Source organism: Phocoena phocoena, chromosome 11 (genome assembly GCF_963924675.1).
Source record: "Phocoena phocoena chromosome 11, mPhoPho1.1, whole genome shotgun sequence".
In the NCBI taxonomy this organism is placed as follows: Eukaryota; Metazoa; Chordata; class Mammalia; order Artiodactyla; family Phocoenidae; genus Phocoena; species Phocoena phocoena.
The window spans coordinates 58,209,405-58,225,089 of record NC_089229.1 but is presented as its reverse complement, the minus strand read 5'-3'; the positions used below and the strand labels follow the sequence as shown (position 1 = coordinate 58,225,089).

The 15,685-nt window shown below is 50.9% G+C and overlaps 1 protein-coding gene and 1 pseudogene across 1 annotated transcript; both read right to left on the bottom strand.

Annotated features, from left to right (window-relative positions):
* Positions 1-2,183: 2,183 nt before the first annotated feature.
* LOC136130377 (retinol dehydrogenase 16-like) lies at positions 2,184-6,705 on the bottom strand (annotated as a pseudogene).
* Positions 6,706-10,109: 3,404 nt separating this feature from the next.
* Positions 10,110-14,930, bottom strand: LOC136130463 (retinol dehydrogenase 16-like). Its single transcript, XM_065886847.1, has 4 exons — positions 14,427-14,930; positions 12,097-12,355; positions 11,077-11,240; positions 10,110-10,533 (listed from the first exon to the last, which is right to left on the bottom strand). The coding sequence occupies exons 1-4, from the start codon at positions 14,737-14,739 to the stop codon at positions 10,316-10,318; spliced, it is 954 nt and encodes a 317-aa protein (XP_065742919.1). The 5' UTR covers positions 14,740-14,930; the 3' UTR covers positions 10,110-10,315.
* Positions 14,931-15,685: the final 755 nt, after the last annotated feature.

The following is a 15,685-nucleotide window of genomic DNA, read 5'->3' as shown; positions in this document are numbered from 1 at the left end:
GAGAGATGATGAGAAATAAAGGGTCTGCCCCAGGGCGGATGTGCCTCCATTGTCCTGAGGTCAGAGGCAGCAGGCCTCCCGCTTAAGGGAAACTGGTTATGTGAGGCCCCAACTCCCAGAATGCAGAAACCCCTGAGGGGCTCAGGGCCTGGGTCCTGGGGAGGTGATGCTCAGGTCACCAATGAGGAGTCCCCACTGCACTCCAAGCGGGTCCAGCACCCCCCTCACCCAGCAACCAGGCAAATGGAGGGAGTCAAGGACTGAGGACACATAAGCTCCCCCGGGCAGGGCCCCCAGTGAGCATTGTTCTTCTACCTCCAGGACCAGATACACACCAGGTTGAGCTGAGGAGCCTGAAGGCGGGTGATGTCAGTGAAAGGAAGGGACTATAAAGTCAACTGACACAGTGGCTCATGGAAAACGCAGAGGGAAGGGAGGCCAGGAGTCAAAATGATTCTGATAACAGGTTGAACCACAGGTGTCAAGAAAAGTCAGGAGGAGACACTTTGGGCATAGGGAGAGAGGCAGGAGAACAGAGAGTTCTGATATGAGCGTTACTGAGACTGAGGTCCAGCCAGATGATGAAGATGGCTCATGAATTCCCTGGGCAGCTGTGGGAAGGGCCTGGGGCCAAGTCCTTGGCCCTGAGAGGGGATGACATATGGGAAGAGCAGAGGACTGGGGTCAGGGACTTAAAAAACTCTCAGGGTCAGGACTTGGAGGGAAGGGAGAGATTCCAGGCAATGGGGCAAAGAACACACAGAAAGGTAGAAGGGAAGCCAGTAAAGAAAAGGAAGCAAGGATATGAGACAGAGGTATGAGTAGTGAGGGGCCATGCCCAGGGCTGCATAAAATATGGGGACAGAATTATGCTGGAGTTTGTGGTTTATCTTTGGATAAACCTCTAGGGTCACCATTTCTCAGAACAGGCCTGAGAAAAGAGCCCAGGCTCATCCTGAGGGACCTTCGCTGTCTAGAGGGTCTGACACAGAAATAGGGCCACAAAGTTCTCTAGAGTGAAGGGAAAAGAATGCGTCTCTCTGCTCTATGCTATCTGTCTACCAAGGTTAGTCAGCTCCAGAATGTCACCACAAATCTCAGAGAGTCTGGCCATTCTATAACAAGGGTGGTGGGAGTAGCGGGGGTGGGGGTCAGTTCATGGACCAGCCCTGAGGAGCAGACCCAAAGCCTGCAGGGTATGGAGGTAGGAGGTGGGAGGTGGAGGTGAACCTCACCTACTTCATACCCACCCCAAGGCACAGCACTGCCTACAGTGGGTCTGGGAGGCATCTCAGAAGTTTGTCTGCCTCCTTGGTGAGTGAACAAGGAAGTCTTGGCTGGAAGAAGTCAGACAATGTCACTCAAGGGCTGAGCAGGCCCAGGAGTGTCCCAGTTCTTCAGACAGTCCCAGTTGGTGAGATCCAGGGTTTTGTCTCTAGACCTGAAAAAGAATGACTTGGAACTGTCCCAGCGCAGGCCTAGGCCTGACTCACCATCTCACGGGCCTGTCTGCTGACTGCTGGCTCAAGCAGCACTTCCCTGGACTCAAACTCCCAACATCAGAAAAATGCAGGCCATGGAATGGGGGTTGGGAGGGCTGCAGGACCACGCAGAGGGCTCTTCTCCTAGGACTGAGAATGCTGCCCACTCTGATGAGTGGCCTCCTTATTCAGCTGGCACATGAGGCTGATGGGTCAGGCTGGTGGTTGCCTTGTGCATCCCCAACCCCTGCTCGCAGGTACTTTCAGTGGAGAGAGGACCCTTTGCCTCTTCCAGGCCATTTCCATCCTGTGGGATGAGGAAACGAAGGCACACTCTGAGGAGATGAACAGAGGTAGAGCAGGTGGGGCTGAGCCCCCTCCCAGCGGCTCACACCCTCCAAACGGTGCAGATTCCTCAGGGTGGCAGGAGGGCCATGAGGCTCAGAGCCTTGAGAGGCTGCTCAAGGACCAGGGCACAGATGTGTGCTATTGGCTCCCTGTTCCTCAGCTGCAAAACTTGGCCCTTTCTTCTTAATATCCCCAGAGCCTCAGAAGAAGCCTGGAGTAGAGATAAGGAGGAGGATGAGCTGCATGGCCTTAGAGACTGGAAAGCTCCCTCCCTCCACCTTTTTTCCCTTCTCTTGAAGCATCAGCCCTCACACAGCAACCCAAATAGACCTCCCATACACCCCAACCTTGACTTCACAGGGCCCTGGCCCTTGAGGAGCTCCAGTAGACCATGGCATCCATCAGGAAGGAGGGTATGTAGCTCTTGGGAAGTATATGAGCTTGACATCCCAGTCAGGTGAGTATCATCAGGTGCGTGGGTGGCAGGTGGTCAGAGCACGTCCACGCAGTTCACGACCAAGGACAGAGATTCAACTTGCATTTTTTCAAAATATTTTCAGTTATTTTGATGTCTGTTCAAGATGAAAGTTTCCTTATATACTTCCACATCCCTCCTTTCCAATTCACAGCTCTAATATGGGAAGGAACCTTCTAAGAAATCCTGCCCTCCCCCTGCCCCACCCCCACAAACTCATGTCCCAAACTAATCCATTCAAATTCTCCAAGAAGCGCCCAAATTCTTACCCCAGGAACAACTGTTCCACGCTAAGCAACCTCTGTCTCTACTTCTGAGAATATCCAATACATAAATTGGATCTTTCTATAAACACTAGAAACCTAAGCACATGAAAACCAGCTGCTCTAAAGTCAGTTTGCCATGAGTCCACAGGCGTCTATCCTTTCTGGCTTCAGTTTCCTCCCAAAATAACAAGGGGTTCAGATGAGACAGTGGTTCCCAGGTTTACCAAACCTGGATCCTTTCTTTAGGTCACCAGTTGACCACATGGGATCCTGGGGATGGAGCTCATGTGCCCACTGTGTGGGTGAGTCAGAGCCTGGAGATGGACCTGAGACTGGAGGAGGTGCTAATGATGGACCCAGGCTTCCAGACAAGGGTTTGCTTCTCTCTCCAAGGTCCACAACTCACTCACCTGAGGCCAGGAAGGTCTCCGCATAGAGTTCCTTGACCTCTGAGCTGGCCTGATCCCATGCTGCCTGGAGGCCCGGAGAAATTGCCTCACGGCTGGTCACAAAGGTCTTGAAGTAACCAGGCTCGATCATCTCCTCCTTCACCCCAAAGTAGGAGAGCTCCTTCCTGCAAGGGAGGCAGGCAGAGGGGCAAAGACTTCAGAGTTTTTATAAACCAAGACACAAAAACACACACACACAAATAAGACACCAATACAGGATTGCAGTGCGATAAGTAGGAAACTCTGGGAGGTTGTGAAGTACAGAAAAGCCAGAAGGAGAAATCTTATGATGATGTTATTCTGTATAGAGTTTGAATATTTTTCCAAATATTTTATATACATGTGCTTACGCTTCTAAATCCTACCAGTTGAGTTGCAAGGTACCACATAAGTGTTATCTCCTCATATTCTCCTCACATCCAATTGATCACCAGGCTTTTTATATTTTATCCCCTTCACACTCAATTTCCTCTCCCCCCTATCCTAACCAGTCTACTGCCTGGCCATTTATCAGCTGGGCTGGTGTAACTGGACCTTAAAATGCATCTCCCTACCTGGGATCACTTCCCTGCCCCATATTCAGAGCCATCCTCAGCCCTGCAGCCAGTAGGGTCTCTACTGCTGATATGATTAATTACTTTCCTTGATTAATTGCTTCCATGGGGTTACACTGCAAACAAGGCTCCCCCAACCTAATAGCATAGCAGTAATGTAGGTGGAGCACACTGTAGCCAAATTATATCGGTGACAATTCTACCTCACTTTCTGAGTGTGGGCCAACTTCCAGGGCAGAGTAAGTTCATTCAAACTCTACAGTCGCCAAGTCCATCCTGACACCAAGAACTTAGAAGGGAGCTTCCCAATGAATGCCTGGCAAAAGCAAGAGAGAAAGCTCTGGAAAAAAGAACTCTAAGTCTGTGATGAAAGGAACTCCCTGTAAAAGGCTCCCCCAGAAGCACAGAAGCAGAAGGACCAAGGGGGGTGGGGGGAGGGTCTCTGTCCCAGGCCATAACCTGGGGGAGTCCAAGAAGGCCTCCATGCCATATTGGAAATGCAATAACCTCCACCCCAGAGGGACACGCGGCCCGTGACGCTGGAGATGTTGACCACACGGCCCCTCGCCTTCCGCACTAGGGACAGCAGACTCAGGGTCACCTTGATCACCCCCAACAGGTACACGTCCAGTATCTTCATGAAGTCCTGGTTGGTCAGCCACACACTGGGTGCAGTGGACATGGAGATGGTGGTGGTATTCACCAGGCCCCAAAGTCCTGGGAACAGTGAGGGCGAGAGGGCAACACCATGCTGGGCCCGTGAGTGAGGACCCAGCAGAGGTTCCAAGTCACCTTCCACCCAGTGAGGACTTTAGGAGAGAGGCTGCAGGGGGAACGGATGGAACAGAGACCAACATGCTGCCTGCGGGTTTGGGGAGACCAGACCCTGTAAGCGGTTGGAGGACAGAAGGTGCACCACCCTCCTGACTCAGTCTTCACGCCCAGCCCACTGCCTGGTGACAAGGGGCAAGCACCCCAGATTGGATGAAGGCAGGGACTGAGGCTGAAGAAATCTAGTGGGTCCATAGTCTGGAACTTAGAGGGTGAAGTTTTGTGTTTTCACAGTCCATGTTGTCCTTGCAGACATTATCAAATTCACCTACATTTTCAGATTTTCTGACAGCTGCAGGACTGAGTGCTCAACAACTAGCTAGTATAAAGGAAAGAGAGAGAAACAGAGAGAGACAATGAGGAAGGGAGGGGAAGAGAGGAAGAGAGGAGACAATGGATAAAAGACAAAAACAAAAAAGATGAGAAATATTTGGGTGCAGATTGGCTGGGTAAAACAGACCTGAAATCCCAGGTTTGGGAGAATGTGTTGACAGGCCTGGTATTGACCTCTAGGGCCTGGCTTTGAAATACCCGCATCAATACTGAGCAATGTTCCAGCAGGAATCTGGGGAATTCCATGGGGTAGGCTTTCAGGGGAAGGCAGGGCTGCCACTATTAACCACCCTCCCCCAAATCGGAATTTACACTTTGTCCCAGAAAAATACACCCTCTCCTCCCACCCACACAGGAGGCAACTCTGACCCCATGACTCTCAGTTCACAGTTCACCAAGCTTCATGGAAACCTCTCTGCAAGACTCAAAGACACATACCAAATATTTAAACACTAACCAATTAATAGAACTCAGGGCAGAAGAGCAGGGTCAGGGGAGTTGGGTACAGGGTGTTGGAATTATTAACACACAGAGTTAGTCCCTCCCCTGCTCAGTACCAAGCCTGCCCTTGTAAGAACATATATTCTCCCACCATATTTGACACCAAAGACCCATTTAATATACATGGTTACAACGTAGGGAGTTGGGTAGAAAATTTACCAAGACATCATTTTGTTGAATCCAATGAATAAAATGTGGGAAACAATTACATTCATGCCATGAGGTACTTTTTACTAAGTAGTGCTATTCTAAAGTATGGAACATTCTCAATCATTATTTATTATGTTTTTGAAGAAATTTTTGTTATGTGTAAATTTGTTCAACTTCTTTCAGTGGAAAATTAGGAGACAAATTATGTACAAAATGTAATATCCTGTATGTAAAAATGTTATCAGTACTTATCTGCGGGTGGCATGACGTGGGGTAACTTTGGTTTTTATCCATGTACTTTTCCCGTTTTTCACAATGATCATGTTTTAAATCTATACTTAGATAAAAGAAATTAAAGTCCTTTCCTTCTACCATAAAACACAGGCAGAACTACAGTAAAACATACACACACACACACACACACGCACACGCACACGCACACACACACACAGAAAAATGAAAAATAAAAGAGAGAGAAAGTAACTCCATAGTAGTTTTCTGACCTTCCTTAGAAAAGTCCTGACAGCTCAGTGTCGACATCTGAAAAATGCGTGACATTTAAACACAAGTCGGATGACTAGGGGTCACCAGCAAAACATGATCAAGTGCTGAGAACTCAGCTCAGCTCCAGCGCTCCTCCCCAGCCCCCCATGCAGCCTTCCAGCCAGAGTGCCCATCTCCACCCGTCCTCCAAAAAGTGCACCCCGATCACCCTGGTCACTCAGCATCAAGGAACCCAGACCTCCTGCTGAGGGAGGAGGGGACACCAGACAGAAAGTCTGCAAGGACACATTCTCATCAGGGAAAACTCTCCCCCAACCTGCAGAGTCTCAAGGTTGGGAGGTGGAGGTGGGATGGAAGAGGCTTTGCTGGTAAGCTGGATGAGGAGAAGAACACAGGCAGGACTTCAAGTCCTGGAAAACACCTTGGGAATCTCCCCAGGCAGCTGTCAAGGGGTCTCCACTTCACAGAGAGGAATCAGACTTGAGAAATATGGGTGGTACCTCTGTCCCTCACATGTTCCTTTGCCCACTTGGTGGCCGCAGCGATGCTCTCAGTCTTGGTGACGTCCAGGATCACTGTCTCCAACCTGTCTGATGTCTGGCTGTTCAGCTGCTCGGCCCCCTGCACCGTCAGACATGCATCCAGGACCCTCAAGCCTCGCAGGTCCAGCTGCCTGGCCAGTGGGTTCCCAAAGCCCGAGGCACACCGCCTGATGAAGACGAACTAGTCCTGGAGGTGGCTCACCACCTGCCTCTCCCGGTACCAGCACAGGAGGTAGTACAGGCCCACGAGGACCGCCAGGTACAGCCACATGGCTTTGCAGGGGACAGACACAGGCAGGCTGGGGTGAAACTCGAGTCTGGCTAGTGTTGAGACAGGAGGACTTAGAACACACGCAATGTTGGTTGGCCAACAAGCCTCCATGCTCTCTGGCGTGGAGTCCTCACGATTTTCCTGTTCACCCTCTTTGGTGAGTAATACTGACTCTGGCCCCAGTGTTAATGCTTTTTAGTACATTTACACCATTTCTAATAGATGTCATTGCATTTCCAACACAACCCCTTGAGGATCTTTTACAACCACCATTTCCAGGTCCTCCCACTCCTCCCTGTTTCTCCTGCTCACCTCTCCCCTCCCCACTCTCCACATTGGGCCTTTATGTCCTTGGTCTCATCGTTCACAGCTACCTTCCTCCCTTTTTCCTGCTCAGCCTGGGACCGGGTCTCCCTTACCTACTGGAGATTCTTACAAGGGGAATACACGTGGAATCAAGACACAAGTGGCTTCAAAACCCAGCTCTGCTGCCAACAAGCTGTGTGACCTTGGGCAGCTGGCTTAGCCTCTGAGCCTAGTCTCCTCCTCTGGCTCAGCTCCCAGAATTCTGAAAGACTAAGTCCCTCTCAGCCTCTCTAGGATTAGAAGGGGAAGGCAAACAAGAATAAGGTCTCTCCTGATGAAGTGGTTCCCTGGGCCAGAAAGGTGTTCAGGAAAAAAGCGGGGGTGTCTGGTCTCAGAGGCAAGGAGAGGGGACAATAAGGGAATGGGGGCGACACACGCAATGTGTGATGGTGAGATGTCTTCCAGATGCCGGGCCAGTTGCTGGAAGGACTCACACAAAGCTGGTCTAACAGTTGTTCCCCTTTCACTCTGTGAAGATGCCCTGCCCACAGCCCTGGGTGCCCGGCTACATTGCCCTCTGCCCCTCCTGTGCTGAGTGAGGCCCTGCCCTGCCCGGCACCACACCCCGAATCCAGACCATTCAGACACTGAGAAAAGACTGATTTGAATGGGGATCATGGGATGGGGTGTGCGAACCTCCCCCCAGGCAGCGTGGGTTGTAAAGCCCAATAATTGGAAAGAATCAGGTCAGTTGTATCAGGGGGATGATGGAGAAGAGGAGGGAGCTGCCCTCTCAGGAGATTAAAGAAATGACTAGAGGCTGGACCCCAGAACAGCTGTGCATGCAGGGACTTTCACATTCAGTAACGGGGGTGGACCCATCAGGGGCACAGAGCTGGTGAGTGGGGCAGGGACAGAGGAGCCTGGTTCAGTGCGCAGGGCATCTCCTGACCGTCCACATTTAGTACAGCTCCGACTGGTAAGTAAGGAAATACGAGAGGCACTGGGAGGGAAGGAGAGGCTTCCCCAAGCAAACAGAGGCTCAAGTGCCCCTGGAGCCCACCCCAGCAGCCATCAAAGACAGACAGGGGCACAGATTCAGCCTTTAGTGGTAACTGTCAAGTGCAGGGAGCTGACTGTAGTCCTGAAAGTGTTTGTCCCTCAGGTGGGAGTTGGCAGCAGTAATAGAAAGGCTCGTCTTGCAGAAACCAGCCTGTGCCTGCTTCCTGCGTGACCACCAGGACCCTCCTACATGGGCTTCCCAAAGGGTGAGGATGAAGAAGGCAAGGATGAAGGTTGGTGCCCTTGAAACTGTGTGGAAACGGTGTCAGGAAGCCGGGGCAGCATGCAAATCCTAGGCAAACACAAACCCTGCTAAGGGAGAAGGTTTGGTTTCTTTACTTGGAAGAAACAGGAGATTTTTTTTTCTCGGTGACCAAAAATTCCTTCAACCATAAACTCCCAAGGGGCCATGCAGCAGACACGTCCCAGCCCTCATGCCATCTGCTTCCCTCTTGTGAACCCTGAAAGTAATATGACTGCTCGCGGGGGTCTCAGCTGTTTCAGACTACATTCCAGGTGGGAACAGCCACAGGAAGGTCAGGAGAGAGCAGTAAGTGAAAGGAGCCTGGGGTGACACTCACTCACCTGGGAGCTGCGGGGGCCAGAAGAAGAAATCTTTCAGAGGCGACCCTGTCAGGGAGACTCACTGACAAAGATCTCTGCATCTATGGTCCAGGGAGTTGCAGCTGGCCCAGATTCTGAGGCCGCACTTGTGAACCTGCTTGTGCTGGAGCAGGGGCTGCTACCACCAGGTGTCGCTCTGCCCAGTCTCAGTAGAACCACTGTCAAAGACAGGGTGTCCCACACCATCCCCTCTTCTCATCTCAGGTTGGGTCCCCTGAAGTGGGGAGAGGCGTAGGTAACCAAAGGGGGCTAGAAGGTGCCAGGAGTGAGGGCTAATTGTGCAAGCTCTTTTCCAGCTCTACAGGTATGCAGTCCCCCTACTGGAGTGAACTCCCCAAATGGAGAGACAAATCCCGCCTTCAGGCGCTGAATATCTGATACTTGGAGGAGATGAGATTTTCAGTGGGGAATCACTGATCCTTTGTCAAAAACCACCGGGACAGCCAAGGGGAGGATTAGGGAAACTTCCTTGTGACAGCCGCATGGACCCTCATGGCATGGGTTCCAGCCCCTTCACACATCCATCAGACTAGACCTGGTTCCTTCCCTAAGAAAGGCAGCCTGGAAGGAGGAGGAATAGGGATCTACGGAAGGTCTAGGGTAAGGACGTGTGATGGTGTGCATTGCACTTCTTTTTTCAGTGCTTTTGTTGCTCCACCTTGTCTAAATAGGGGTCCTTGTGTCACAGTCCACACTGTGGGCCATGGAACCCATCTCAGTGCAGCCCTGCACCCCCCTGTAAGACCAGCAAGGAGGACCAGGGCTTTGCAATCTCACAAGCTCTCTGACATTCTGGAGAGAATTCCTGGGGCTGAGTCCAAACCTCCTGAACACATACCCCCAAGGCATAAAGTGAATCAATGATACTTTATTTGATTTCAGTTTGTTTGGTGTGACTGGCTCGGTGTCTGTGTGTGTATGTGAGTGTTTACGTGTATAAATAATAATTTGAAAAACAGGAGTCTTCAGATTAAGCATGAAGCTCTAGCATGCATTCAAGCAGGTGAACTTTTCAACTATCATTTTTAGGAAAAAATAATCAATGGAAATTCTTGTTTCCAAGATAGATCAAAACCCGGTTTCTTTGTTCTCTGACAGGATCGCATTCCAGCCAAGGTCTACTGAGCTGGCAACTAGGCTCATGAGTCAGGCTGGTAGTCACCCTCCACTGTCAACACATACCTTCAGGCAAGAGGGGCCTTTATCTCCCCTGTCCATTTCTATGCTGGGGGAGAGGGAGACTGGACATGGGAAAGATACATCTGAACAGGTGGACAGAGGCAGAGCAGGGGGGACTGAAAACTCCTAGCTGCTCACACCCTCCCCAAAGTGCGGGTTTTTCACAGCTGCATGTGGGCCGTAAGGCACTGAGAGGCCATTCAAGGAACAGGACACAGATGTGAGATAATGAGCCCTGTTCCTCAGCCATAAGACTTGTTCCTTTCTTCCTAATATCCCCAGAGAACTAAGTAATGTCTCAAGAGAAGCCTGGGGACTGAGGTGGGATGGGTGTCCCCGGTGACATGAGAACCCCTTTCGCCACTCTATTTCCCTCTCCCTGATGCATCCCCTCCCCACACTGTCCCCAGCTCCCCCCACCATGCACCCCAGTCTTGGGTTACAGGGCCTTAGCAGGCCGTGGGGCACCCCAGTACATCATGAGATCCACCAGGAAGGTGGGCATGTAGCTCACGGGGAGGTAGAAGAACTTGGCGTCCCAGCCAGCGGAGTACCGGGTGCGGGGGTGGCAGGAGGTCAGGGCATGCTCCATGCAGTTGGTCATCAAGGACAGATTCCCAGACCATGATGGCTTCAATAAATTAGATGTCTTCATGACTGTCCAGAAGGAGACACCATCCAAAATATTCTCATTTCCCAATGCTCCCACTTTCAGATCAACATGACAGTTTCTAAAAAGTCCTTTCTCTTCCAAAATCATACTCCAAATCAAATCCATGGATTTCATTGGAGTGTGTCCTAACGCTTACCCCAGGATCTCTATCCACACCAAGCCCCCTCTGGATCTATTCCTGGGAATATGTGCACTACATAAACTGGAGGTCTTTGCAAACACTAGAAACTGAGGCACCTGAAAAAAGCTGGTTCTAACACCAGCTTACCGTGATTCCACGGGTGTCTTCCCTCTCTGGCTTCAGTTTCCTTCCCAAATTAAAAGAGTTTCGGAAGAGAAACTGGTCCCCAGGTCTATGAAGCCTGAATCCTTTCCTTGGGTCACCAATTGACCACACAGGACCCTGGGGATGGAGTTCATGTCCCCACTATGTGGGGGACTCAGAACCTGGAGGATGGACCTAAGACTGGAGGATGGACCCAGGCTACCAGACAAGGGTTTGCTTCTGTCCCCAAGGTCTCACTCACAGTCAGCCACGAACTTCTCTCCATAGAGTTCCTTGATCTCTGGGCTGGCCTGATCCCATGATGCCTGGAGGCTTCCATTAAACACCTCAGGGCTGGTCATATTGGTCATGAAGTAACCAGGCTCAATCATCGCCACCTTCACTCCGAAGTAGGAGAGCTCCCTCCTGCAAGGGAGACAGGCAGAGGGGCAAGGACTTCAGAGGTCCTCTTGCAAAACAAAACATGAAAGAGCAGTAAGACACCAGCATAGGATCGGGGTGGGATACACTGGAATTTCTCAGAGGTTGTGAGGTACAGAAGCCGGGGGGAGAAAACTCAGGGTGATGGTATTGCTTCTGTATAGAGTGTGAATATTTTTCCAATTACTTTACATACCTGTGCCTAACAGCTCTAAATCCTACCAGTTGTGCTACAAGGCATCCTTTAAATGTTATCTCCTCCTATTCCTCTCACCTCCAATCAATCACCACACTTTGCACGTTTTATCGTTCCCATACTCCCCAGTCCCCTCTCTCCCCTCTCCTACCCTGCTAACCCCCTGGCCACCTGTCCTCTAGGGAGCATCTCTCTGCCCACGGTATCAGATCCCCCACATCAGAGCCACCCTCTCCCTGCAGCCCGTGGAGTCTCCACACTGATTTGATTAAGTAGCTCTCTGGATTAATGGCTTCATGGGGTACACTCCCCACAGGGCTCCCAAAACCTAAATACCGCAGCATTTGAGCACATGGAAGGGCTGCACAGACAAATAATATCAGGTCCAATTCTGCCTCCGACACTTTGGTGACTGTGGACCCTCACGCAAGGCAGGAATATGTTGAATCATATTAGGCCTCACACCCACCTGAACACCCAAAAGATAAAAGGGTGCTTCCCAGTGAAAGACCTACACAGAGCAAGGGAGAGGGATCTAGAAGGAAGGGCCATTAGGTCTCTAAAGAAAGAAAACCCCTGTAGAAGGCACCCCCAGAAGCATAGAAGCAGGAGGACAGAGGAAGGGCCTCCATTCCAGGCCATTACCTGAGGGAGTCTGAGAAAGCCTCCACGCCGTATTTGGACATGCAGTAGCCTCCACCAAAGAGGGACACGCGGCCCATGACGCTGGAGACGTTGACCACACGGCCCCTCGCCTTCCTCACTAGGGGCAGCAGACTCAGGGTCACCTCAATCATCCCCAACAGGTTCACGTCGAGCATCTTTACGAAGTCCTGTTTGGTCAGCCACTCGTTGGGTGCCATGGGAGTGCAAATGCCGGCATTATTCACCAGGCCCCAGAGTCCTGGGAACAGTGAGGGCGAGAGGGCAACACCATGCTGGGCCCATGAGTGAGGACCCAGCCGAGGTTCCAAGTCACCTTCCACCCAGTGAGGACTTTAGGAGACAGGCTGCAGGGGGAACGGCTGGAACAGAGACCAACATGCTGCCTGCGGGTTTGGGGAGACCAGACCCTGTAAGCGGTTGGAGGACAGAAGGTGCACCACCCTCCTGACTCAGTCTTCATGCCCAGCCCACTGCTTGGTGACAAGGGGCAAGCACCCCAGATTGGATGAAGGCAGGGACTGAGGCTGAGGAAATCTAGTGGGTCCATAGTCTGGAACTCGGAGGGTGAAGTTTTGAGTTTTCACAGTCCATGTTGTCCTTGCAGACGTTATCAATATTCACCTACATTTTCAGATTTTCTGACAGCTGCAGGACTGAGTGCTCAACAACTAGCTAGTATGAGGGAAATATAGAGAGACAATAAGGAAGGGAGGGGAAGAGAGGAATAAAAGAGACAGTGGATAAAAGGCAAAAAAAGATGAGTAATATCTGGGTGGAGATTGGCTGGGTAAAACAGACCTGAAATCCCAGGTTTGGGAAAACATGTTGACAGGCCTGGCATTGACCTCTAGGGCCTGGCCTTAAAACACTGAGCAATGTTCCTGCAGGAATCTGGGGAATTCCATGGGGGTAGGCTTTCAGGGGGAGGAAGGGCTGCCTCTGTTTACCCATCACCCCCAGAACACAGAGTTTACCCCCTACCCCAGAAAATTCCATCTTCTCCTGCCACCCACACAGGAGTCCACTCTAGCCCCATCTCCTTGGTGCAGATTCACCCAACTTAATGGAGACCTCTCTGCAAGTATCAAAGACACAATCCCAAGGTTTTAAAGACTTGGTAACCATAGGCCTCAGGGTGGCAGGAGCAGGCTATTGAGGGATGGGGTAGGGCTGCCAGAAGTATCCACTCAGAGAGTTGAGTTCCTCCCCTACTCAGTAACACGTGTGCCTTGTAGGAAGAATATTCTCCAACCATTGTCATCAAAGGCACGATCAACGTATGCAGTTCTAGTGTAGGGAACTGGGTAGAAAGAAGTTTGCCAAGATATCATTTCTGTTGATTATGATGAATAAAAGGTAGGAAATAATTATGTATCATACCATGAGGTACTTTTTAGTAAGTAATGCTATTCTAAAGGGTAGTATATTCTCAATCATAATTTATTAATTTTTGGAAGAAATTTTTATTATGTTGTAAATCGGTACATCTTTCTTTAGTGGAAAGAAAATGATAATAATATGTGCAAAATATAATACTATGTATGTCAAAATATTATCAGTACTGATCTCTGGGTGGTGAGATTTTGAGTGTTTGGTTTTAATCCCTGCAATTTTCTGAGTTTCCACAATGATCATGTTTTAAAGTATACTTAGATGAAAGAAATACAAGTTCTCTCCTTCCCCTGCAAAACAAAGGCACAACTGTAGTAATTAAAAAAAAAAAAAACAAAGAAGGAAAAGAAAAGAAGAAAAACAGAAAACAGAGAGAGAGAAAAAGTAACGCTTAAGTAGTTTTCTGACCTTCCTTAGACAAGTCCTAACAGCTCAATGTTGTCATCTGAAAATTGGTGACATTTAAACCCAAGTAGGACGACTACGGGTCACCAGGAAGAACATGATCAAGTGCTGAGAACACAGCCCAGCTCCAGCGCTGCTCTCCAGCCACCCATGCAGCCTTCCAGCCAGAGTGCCCATCTCCACCCGTCCTCCAAAAAGTGCACCCCGATCACCCTGGTCACTCAGCATCAAGGAACCCAGACCTCCTGCTGAGGGAGGAAGGGACACCAGACAGAAAGTCTGCAAGGACACATTCTCATCAGGGAAAACTCTCCCCCAAACTGCAGAGCCTCAAGGTTGGGAGGTGGAGGTGGGATGGAAGAGGCTTTGCTGGTAAGCTGGATGAGGAGAAGAACACAGGGAGGACTTCAAGTCCTGGAAAACACCTTGGGAATCTCCCCAGGCAGCTGTCAAGGGGTCTCCCCTTCACACAGAGAGAAGAAATAAACAGAAAAAAGAAATCTGGGTGGTACCTCTGTCCCCGACATGCTCCTTCACCCACTCGGCGGCCGCAGCGATGCTCTCAGTCTTGGTGACGTCCAGGATCACTGTCTCCAACCTGTCTGATGTCTGGCTGTTCAGCTGCTCGGCCCCCTGCTCCGTCAGACATGTAGCCAGCACCTTCAAGCCTCGCAGGTCCAGCTGCCTGGCCAGCAGGTTCCCGAAGCCCGAGTCACAGCCCGTGATGAAGACGAACTTGTCCTGGAGGTGGCTCACCACCTGCCTCTCCCGGTACCAGCGCAGGAGGTAGTACAGGCCCACGAGGACCGCCAGGTACAGCCACATGGCTTTGCAGGGGACAGACACAGGCAGGCTGGGGTGAAACTCGAGTCTGGCTAGCGTTGAGACAGGAGGACTTAAGAACACACGCAATGTTGGTTGGCCAACCAACCTCCAGGCTCTCTGGCATGGAGTCCTCAAGATTTTCCTGTTCACCCTCTTTGCTGAGTATTATTGATTCTAACCCCAAATGCATGCTATTTGGTACGCTCATAGCATTTCTAATACATGTCATTGCGTTTCCAACACAACTTCTTAAGGATGACAATACTTTTCCAGCCACCTCTTCCTGGTGCACCCACTCCTCCCTGTTTCCCTCTACCCACCTCTCCCCTCTCCACTCCACCCCCAAACATTGTAACCCTTATATCCCAGGTTTCATGGTTCACAACTATCTTCTTCCCTTTTTCCTGCTCAGCCTGGGACTGGGGTCTCCCTAACCTACTGGAGATTCTTACAAGGGGAATACACGTGGAATCAAGACACAAGTGGCTTCAAAACCCAGCTCTGCTGCCAACAAGCTGTGTGACCTTGGGCAGCTGGCTTAGCCTCTGAGCCTGGTCTCCTCCTCTGGCTCAGCTCCCAGAATTCACTCCTGAAAGACTAAGTCCCTCTCAGCCTCTCTAGGATTAGAAGGGGAAGGCAAACGAGAATAAGGTCTCTCCTGGTGAAGTGGTTCCCTGGGCCAGAAAGGTGTTCAGGAGAACAGCGGGGGTGTCTGATCTCAGAGGCAAGGAGAGGGGACAAGAAGGGAATGGGGAGGGCTTCCCTGGTGGCGCAGTGGTTGAGAGTCCGCCTGCCGATGCAGGGGACACAGGTTCGTGCCCCGGTCTGGGAAGAACCCACATGCCGCGGAGCGGCTGGGCCCATGAGCCATGGCCGCTGAGCCTGTGCGTCCGGAGCTTGTGCTCCACAGCGGGAGAGGCCACAACAGTGAGAGGCCCACGTACAG

Bases quoted from the DNA above. Each gene is read 5' to 3' on its own strand.
- LOC136130463 (XM_065886847.1), bottom strand. From the start codon at position 14,739: ATGTGGCTGTACCTGGCGGTCCTCGTGGGCCTGTACTACCTCCTGCGC. The intron at 12,356-14,426 runs GTACCACCCAGA...CACTGTTCCCAG, and splicing joins GGAGCATGTCGGGGACAGAG to GACTCTGGGGCCTGGTGAAT. The intron at 10,534-11,076 runs GTGAGTGAGACC...CCTTCTGGACAG, and splicing joins AGAGAAGTTCGTGGCTGACT to TCATGAAGACATCTAATTTA.